This window comes from Panicum virgatum, chromosome 5K (assembly GCF_016808335.1).
Source record: "Panicum virgatum strain AP13 chromosome 5K, P.virgatum_v5, whole genome shotgun sequence".
Lineage (NCBI taxonomy): Eukaryota > Viridiplantae > Streptophyta > Magnoliopsida > Poales > Poaceae > Panicum > Panicum virgatum.
Window position 1 is genome coordinate 23,351,337 of NC_053140.1, and position 8,659 is coordinate 23,359,995.

An 8,659-nucleotide genomic window follows, 5' to 3' on the forward strand; every position below is an offset into this window, starting at 1 on the left:
CCTTCTTCTTCTTCTTTTCTTCCAAGTACTTCTTGCAGTTCCTAGCCCAATGTCCCTTTTCATGACAGTGGAAGCATTCATCTTCAGAAGTAGGGCCAGATTTGGCCTTAGGTGCTGGCTTTAGCTTAGAGCCCGAGGACTCACCACCGGAACTCTTTTCCTTGCCTTTACCTTTGGGATTAGGAGGCGTCCAACGCTTCCTCTTTTTGTTCCCCTTCTGAATCATCATCACATGATTGGGATTCTTCTTAATGCTCTCCTCTGCTGTTTTTAGCATCCCATGCAACTCACTCAATGTTTTATCCAAGCCATTCATCTGAAAGTTCATGATAAAAGGCTCATAGCTCGCCGGGAGCGACTGGAGAATAACATCAGTAGCCAAGTCTTGGTGAAGTTCAGAACCAAGTCTATCCAAAGTCTCAATGTAACCAATCATTTTGATCACATGAGGACTGACTGGGCTACCTTCTGCCAGCTTGCACGCAAACAAGGACTTTGAGATATTGAACCTCTCAGTCCTGCCTTGGTTCTGAAACATCCCACGCAGCCCCTCGATCATGGTATGAGCATCTGCATGCTCATACTGCTTCTGCAGATCAGGGGACATGGTGGCGAGCATCAGACAGCTGACATCAAGTGAGTCATTGCAGTGCTTCTCATAAGCTCTACGATCAGCAGCAGTTGCATTGTCAGGGAGATCATCAGGATATGGCTGCTCAAGAACATACTCCTTTTTCTCTTGTCTGAGAACAATTCTCAGATTGCGGTACCAATCAATAAAGTTTGTTCCATTCAACTTTTCTTTCTCAAGAACAGAACGCAAATTGAAAGCGGAACACCGCGCACCTCCTCCCTAAGCTTGTCGCGCCACCACCAGAGCCACCTCCGCCGGCCACCGTCGCACCGCCTCCTCGCTCCACCATAGGCGAGGTGAGTAGGGGAATCGGACCCCCTCGGCCTCCTCTCCCTTTTCCCTCTCTTCCCGGCCGCCGCCGTGCTCCGGAGAGCCGGATCCCAGGGCGCCCCCCCTCCTCCCCCTCCTCTGTTCTGTCGAGGGAGAGAACGGGAGGAAGAAGAAAGGGTTATTTTGCCCTTAGCCCCCTCCTCTCTTCCCTTTTCTTTTAAGAACCCTCCCACCTCTCTTTAGCCCTTTTCGAAGAAAGTCCTTCCCTTCTTCCTTTTTAGGAATAAATCCCTCCACCATACAAAAATATTTATTGTTAGACCCCTGCCCTTTCCTAGAGTGACCCTAATATTTCCACAAATACTAATTAAGCTCCTGTCATCTCAAAAGTATTTACGAATAAGCTCCGGATCCTTATTTAACCCTAAACCCTTCTCCGACCTATCATTTCATGCGCCACAAATCCTCCAATCACCTCGAAACTTTACCACGCCATTTCTAATATAGTTTTGGCCGTGCCATTAGAAAACTGCCCAAAAATATTACTCATGTCTCCATATTTTAATTGTTCCCGATTCGAGCTCAACGATAAAATCTTTATTTCTTTTTCTTGATTGTATGCTTGCTTGTGTGCGTCGTAGATCACGGTGTGAACGAGGGAGAACCCGTCGACAAGCAGTACTGCGAGTAAGTGAATGAGGACCAATACCGCGACCCCGAACCCGAAGGACAGTACCTCGATCAGGACTTCCCGGAAGGCTTTGAGAACGGCAAGTTCAATCACATCCTTTGATGCATGTTTTGTCCCAGTTTTATAAACACAACATATTGGCCTGTTTTACAAAACTGCATATGTTTTGCCTGCTGAAAACATGGTTGGATAGCCACCCCTTGATTTGTTATAATCATTCCTTGACCACCTAGATTAATGTCTGAATGTGTTCTGTTTGGACGTTAATCGCTGCTAGAATACTTAGGACCTTAAACACGATACAACTTGTTTTATAAAAAGAAAATGTGTGAGTGTGTGTGGGAAGGGAAAATATGGAATTTTTGAAAGATGAGTTTAGACGGGATGGATGGCACTTCTGTGTGAATTGCCAAATGGTGTGCTCGTACCTGTGTGGATGAGCGAGAAGGGAGATATCCATCTTGTCACAATTAAGGATCGAGTTGGTGTGTCATCTTGCCTAACTCCACTATCGTGCAAACCACTCGACCGTTGTATGGGCAACGGCTTAGCATAAACCCCACTAGTTAGTCTGATAGCCATCAGGAGAGCTGAGAGCAACGGGTGACCAAGGAGAAGGGATAAGCTCTGTGTGACTTAGGCCCCGGTTAAATCTCGGTGATAGGTCGATGACTCCTTGGTGGATCCCGTGGTGGCTAGTCAGGTCTAGCTAAGGTGGGTAATGGCTTTGTTGGGATCTGCACTAATACTAAGGTGATCGGGCTGTGGTACCCCGCTTGTGGGTAAAGTTGCACACCTCTGCAGAGTTAAAATCTATTCGAATAGCCGTGCCCACGGTACTGGGTGAGTTACGGTTTGGTCACACAACTAGTGTTTCTTCTGGGAATGGATGGGTTGGCGTGAGTTGTTTTGGAAAAGTGTCCGGCAGTTGTGCCGTGTGCTACGGCGGATGAGGAGTCCGGTAGCAATCTAAAACTGGGATCCTGTATGGATCAACCCCACGTATACTTAGTACAAGATAATTGCTTTTGAAAACTCCCTTTCTTTCAAATAAACCCCTGCATAAAAATTAGCTTTCCGTAAATTAAATCATAGCCTTATCCTTGGTTTACCCTGTGCATTATATTCTGTTTATACCCCCTCCGTGGGTGTGGTTGGACTTGCTGAATACGTTTGTACTCACCCCATTCTTAATTTTTACAGAGGAAGATCCAGACTTCGTTCCCGAAGATGCTGAGTAGGGACTGATATCGTATCACATTTAAAGTCTTCTCTTATGAGAGGACGCTTCAGTGATAGAATGATGTTAGATTCAAGTCATCTTTCAAATATCTCAAGCTGGGGATGTTTAGGCATGAGGGGTTTTTTTTCCAACTGCACGATCTTTATATTAATATATAGGGTGAAAAATTCAAAATTACTCCCTTCAGTGTGATAAAAGTCTAGATAACTCCCTAAACTATTTTTAGCTCATTTTACTCCCACACCTATATCAATGGGTCCAATCGACCTTTAATAAGATTTATCCTTTTTTTTCTCCACTCATAGGTGGTGCCTTAAGCAACATTTTCCCAGGATGGTATCTAACATAATAACATATATTAAAAATACATCATGAATTTTCCATCATTATTTTGATAGGCTAGGATATTTCATAGCAAAATTAATCCTTGAGATACAAATTTGTATAACAATGATAATTAGCAATATATTTTTAATATATGTTATGATATCCACTACCACACTTCAAATCCACTTGTGCTTGGAGAAGAAGAAAAGGCAGATCATATTAAGGTGTAAATTGAATCAAATGGCATAGTTTAAGGAGCAAATTAGGAAGAGATCCCAGGTCGCCATGGTGTTGGTCCAGAACTCCATCCACCACGGGGCCCTACCGGGGACGGAGTCCAAGCTCCGTCGCGCCGTAGACGGCAGCGCGGGGCCGGCGTGGAGTGCTGGTGCCAGAGCGGCGCATCGGGAAAGAAGAGAACGAGAGGGTAGGGGACGGAACGGAAGACTTTTCTTTTTTTTTCTGCTCATGAACCGTTACGGGAGATGTGTAACCAGTGGCATGCTCCGGTGTGCTGGGAGAGAAGAGAACGAGAGGGAGGGGACGGAACGGAAGACTTTTCTTTTTTTTTCTTTCTGCTTATGAACCGTTACGGGAGATGTGTAACCAGTGGCACGGTGGGTAAATATTCAGACTCAACAACTCCATGAGAATATTTATACCGGCTGTTTTTTGGAGCATCCCTTGAGGAGCTCCAAGAAAAACATAGAATTGCCCTCAACTCCAGATTTTTTTCTTCTTTAGTTAGAGTTGCTGAAGCTAGACACGTTCAACATGACACGTTGGTGGAGTTGATAGATTTTTTGGAATGGAGCTCTCCCAAACATAACCTTAAACTAAGAAATTGTTTAGTGGTTATCCAGATTTTGGTTATACTTCACAGGAGTAATTTGTTCAGGGGGAGGGGGAGGAGGAGGCAAGTACTCAATTCTGCTACAATAATTACACAATTAGATGTGTAGTTAATAATCAAAGCAGATGTGTAAAACTAGAACTCAACAACCATCAACAGTTCACCACCGACAGATTTAAATAGGCTCCCGTTGTGTTGTTGGTTTCTACCTTTGCTAGAAGATTTCATCTTCTACTCCTATACCCATTCATTGCTGCCTGAGGCTCATGTGGTCAATCGAAGTCATATCTAGTTATCCTTATACGAGTTTACCTAGAAAAACACGTGATTTAGAAACACAAATAACATTTAAATAGCCCATGCAAATAACGAATCGAATGCTTTAAATGAGCCGCAGATAATTCGTGGGCCCTTGAATAAAATCTAAATCCAGCAAATGCTAGTTCCACATCTTGAATGATTCATGTTACAGAATTCAATGAACTTCAAAAGCGAAATTAGTTTACAAGCATCATTATTACAGCCCTTGTTTGTAATACCATTGGTTTCTTCAGGTGCAGCTTCTGTCACAAAGGCAAAGCATATCCTATATCACCAAATATAAGAACAAGTCAGGTCACGAGTACAAAATGTAATACCATATATGCTGGCATTATTTCAAATGGGGTAATTTTGCACACCTAAAGAAAAACGTAAGTATTTTGATTGTCAGTACAGGTTTTTTGCGTGGATCATGACAAACTCAAAATAAGAGCCAAGCAAGGTACAAGGAAACATTTTCCATGCTCCATTTTGTTGGCATGAGTACACGCATAGAGCAACAATCAAAGTACATGTTACATGTCTAGAAAGATCTGCAAAAAGATGCACTTTGTTTTAATTCAGTGTCCTCACTTCTCTGCAGCTCAGCTCCTAGCGATGATCAGATGCGCTTGTTTAAACCTATAACAACCACAGTTAAAATATAGAAACCCCATCTTTTTTCTATAAAAAAGAATAGAGAGCTTTTTTTTTTCATTAGCTTGATCTAATCAACAAGCATGAAAGATCTCATATTAGTAAGACTTGGTATCTAAAACTGATAGACTCAGTATTTCACAGCTGACCAGCCAGCACAACCATGTGATAGTAATACATGTCGCGGAAAACATCAGATGAAGAAGATTAAGATTGTAAACAAGTTTTCCATAATAGCATAGCTCTCAACAATTTCAAGAATCATAAGAATGCCAAATTCATTCCTAAGGTAAAAGCAACATTAAGACAAAACTGTATTGTAAAATACAAATGCATTAAAGAAGCAAAGAATAATACTAATCGCACCTCAGAACGCAGCAGCATGTCATACAGATTACCGAGAAACAAAAAGGGACACTAACTCCCCTCCAGTTATTTATGAGGGCAATGTTTTAAAAGTACTACGTTTGCCTGCATAAAAGGCTGCCTATACAGGAGGGCATTTGTTTTACATCCGTCCAGATGAATCTAGAGAACATGTAAAACTATCTATCGTAAAATGCAGGAATGAATTGAAGAGGACAAAAGGGTAAAGAAAAATAGAACCTCAGGAGCAAAAACTAAAACATGACTCCTCGGGACATGACATGCTACCTAATGAGGACAAAATTTGCATCACTTTTGTCCAGAGGCGTCTACAGAACCACAATCTTATTGTGTACATGTAAATTGCAAGTCTATATAGATAAAACCAGACCATATTGAAGTTTTATAGATAAAGTGAGCCACAAGTGGAAGCAGGAGCCCAATCAACAAGATTGCAATAACTAGTCCTTGGGAGATTCTATTCTTTCTAGCTTCCACTAGGATGGTGCCATGGCGCCACTGCACCCAACACAGTCAACCAGACTTTTACTTGAATTTAAGAGACCGTCAACAAACCATACAGTACAAATTATAGTAACAAACTAGACCGGCATCAAACTAATATAAAAAGAAGCAATACAAGTTGGAGCTAGTTTTGGTATTTAACTAGAGCATATTGAGTTCCATTGTTAAAAGGCAACCTAAGGCGAGCTGGGAACGCCTGGATGCCTAGGCGATGCTAGACGACACCTTTAAAAAACTGTTGAGTTCTTCACACCAGTACAGCTTCGAAAGGCATGTTGAACAAATTCGTCATTCATCACACATAAAGATCCTTGTTCAAATCTTGTTAACATTGCAAGAAATAAAAGGATCCACAATCTAAACTATGGAAGTTCACAAGTTCCAAATTTACATGTGCCATATCGCACTAAGAGCCAATAAGTCAAAGAATTAACATGTGTACATAAGGCGGTAGCTACCATAAACTTGACCTAAAAAAATAAGAAATAATTAGTGGAGACTCTGATATTGGACTGGCTAAACAACTCCTTTCATAACCATACACATCCACAACATCCACAGTTGGAAATAGGTCAATAATTTTAAGCCAAAAATGCTCCCTAAGATCATGACAGGACAAGAAGGCAATAGCTTACTGCTAATATAATGGAAAATCGGACATATATGTAAAACTAGCTTTGTAGAAGAACATTTGGGCTCTAATGAATCAACTGATTGTAAGACTAACTTACAGTGCTATACCCATAATTACTCCAAAGTAATTTTTAATAAACCATAAAGAGGAAGGAACATCAACATATATTTCAGTATAATAACAAATGTTAGAAGCAGTTTTCATCAGGACACAACATATATTTTTCTGTAATGAGCTTTGGGCATTTGACTTCATAAGTGCAAAGCAAAGCTTGAAGGCTCTAAGATGCACTCCATACTAATCCTGTTCATTCAGCAGACTCCTTCCGTATCTTGGTTTTTGTGGTGTATAAGCATAACAAACACGGTACCTGATGTGTACGATGTAATGAGCTCAGTCAGTGGCGGACCCAAGGCCCGGCCACCCTGGGCACTGGCCCGGGCTGCGAGGTGAGCGGAAGGGCACATGCACAGGTCTGGCCAAAAGAAATGCCATGGATGTATGTTTAGGATGGCTAGCCAGTGCACACAACAAGCACAAAGTAATCTAAGTATAAATGGGCGCAGCTACTGTTGCCCGGGCTCCAAAAATTTTCTGGGTCCGCTACTGAGCTCAGTTAATGAATTACTCGGTCCACTTTGAAGTAGGTTCGAAAAATGATGATGTAGCCATGCCGGAAAAGCGTTACACCATTTCTCAAGGATGCACCGTTGTGCTTTTTTTAATAAGAATGCATAGTTGTGTTAAACTAGCTGTCAAATGAGGCTTGGGCCTTTTTCCCCCCTTCAACCGAACCGAAACCAGAAAATGCACAATCGCACGAAATTGTTGCAGCACAAGCACACGAAATTGTTCTACTAAAAAAAAAGCACACGAAATTGTTGTAGAGTATACAGCAATCAACAGCAGATCCAAGGAGACTCGACAACATGGTATTATCCCCTACACAATGGTAACAGCTAGAACAGGGTTTACCTTGCGAGAGCGAGCTCCAGCAGGAGGAGTCGACGGCGATGCAGGACCTAAGCCGCGCCGCCGCCACCGCGCTGTGGAGCGGCATGAGCGTCTCCAGCCCCGCCGACGCCGCGGCCGCCGACCTGCACCGGACCAGCGGCCCCTGCGTGAGCACGCGCGCGCGCAAACACCGAATCCCCATCCGAACCCCATCCGTAGGTCGCCAGCGGGTCAGTGTCGCTACCTGCGGAGGATCCGGGCGGAGCGGCGAGCAGCAGCGGAAGGCGACGCCAGGGAAGGCAACGGCGCGACGAGGGCGCAGCCTGTGAGGGGCGCGGAACGGGCCGCCGACCTCACGGCGGCGGCGGCGGCGCCGGCGGCGCGGGCAAGGGATGCCATTTCGTCCCCCACTCCTGTCTTCGTGCGGAGCTCGCGTCGAATAGTTCTGGGCGTTCAGTTTATTTGGTTTGTTTGTTCCGTGAGTAATAAAATTATTTCGGGTAAAGCAGCTAGGGTTTTTGGGGTTCGGATGCGAGGGTTTAAGCGCTGAGTGCGGGGGCCTTATTGGGCTTCATTGGACCGCGCCTGAAGAAGGGACGGCGTCTTTTTTATTTTTTATTTTTTAAAAACATTTTTTACAGAAATATATTTTTGATTTCACAATTTACAGTTTTATACCCCTACCGCCCGGCAGGGAGCGGCAGGGACTTATATGTAAATAAAAATAATTTTTATTTGCGCGGAGGCCCTTGGCGAGAGCCTGCCGCCCGGCAGGGGGCGGCAGGCTCCCCTTCCCCGCAAAATTGCAGCAGTGGGTCATTAGATGTGGTTTTAGATATTTTGGATACAAATAAAAACCATTAGTAAAGTACATGAATATGAAAAATATAAGTTAGCAATTCATACACATACGCAGATGAGAACGAAATAGGTGATGCATGAGAATGAAATAAGTATAACATAACGACATGTCCATAACAAAAATACAAAAACAGCTAGAAGCACCTCCTAACCACCCCGGCCACCCCGGCCATGTCGACCTCTTTTACACTGAGCATGGACGTGGTCTGTAGAGTGGGTGTGTCGCTCTGGAGGCCCTACGTCTCTACCTGGACGTTCGGTGGCCACATGTGTCTGGAAGGTAGGATCGGCCTGCTGGTTAGGTATAGAAAATAACCGAGTCCAATCTTCGAAGTTAGCCTCAA

The 8,659-nt window shown here is 43.6% G+C and overlaps 1 protein-coding gene across 3 annotated transcripts; it reads right to left on the reverse strand.

Moving 5' to 3' along the window:
* Positions 1 to 4,384: 4,384 nt before the first annotated feature.
* LOC120709472 (protein NONRESPONDING TO OXYLIPINS 2, mitochondrial-like) lies at positions 4,385 to 7,929 on the reverse strand. Of its 3 annotated transcripts, XM_039995125.1 has the most exons (4): positions 7,699 to 7,929; positions 7,476 to 7,597; positions 4,913 to 4,960; positions 4,385 to 4,604 (listed from the first exon to the last, which is right to left on the reverse strand). In XM_039995125.1, the coding sequence occupies exons 1-3, from the start codon at positions 7,851 to 7,853 to the stop codon at positions 4,941 to 4,943; spliced, it is 297 nt and encodes a 98-aa protein (XP_039851059.1). In that variant the 5' UTR covers positions 7,854 to 7,929; the 3' UTR covers positions 4,385 to 4,604; positions 4,913 to 4,940. The 3 variants fall into 3 exon arrangements, with proteins under 3 accessions (XP_039851059.1, XP_039851058.1, XP_039851057.1); XM_039995124.1 differs by lacking the exon at positions 4,913 to 4,960 and having other exon boundaries at positions 7,699 to 7,927; XM_039995123.1 differs by lacking the exon at positions 4,385 to 4,604 and having other exon boundaries at positions 4,642 to 4,960; positions 7,699 to 7,928.
* Positions 7,930 to 8,659: the final 730 nt, after the last annotated feature.

What these genes read in the sequence shown, in the direction of transcription:
- LOC120709472 (XM_039995125.1), bottom strand. Translation starts at nt 7,853, where the DNA reads ATGGCATCCCTTGCCCGCGCCGCCGGCGCCGCCGCCGCCGCCGTGAGG. An exon ending in TCCGCCCGGATCCTCCGCAG is followed by an intron (nt 7,598 to 7,698) that starts GTAGCGACACTG and finishes GGTCCGGTGCAG; the next exon opens with GTCGGCGGCCGCGGCGTCGG. An exon ending in CTGGAGCTCGCTCTCGCAAG is followed by an intron (nt 4,961 to 7,475) that starts GTAAACCCTGTT and finishes TGGTTGTTATAG; the next exon opens with GTTTAAACAAGCGCATCTGA.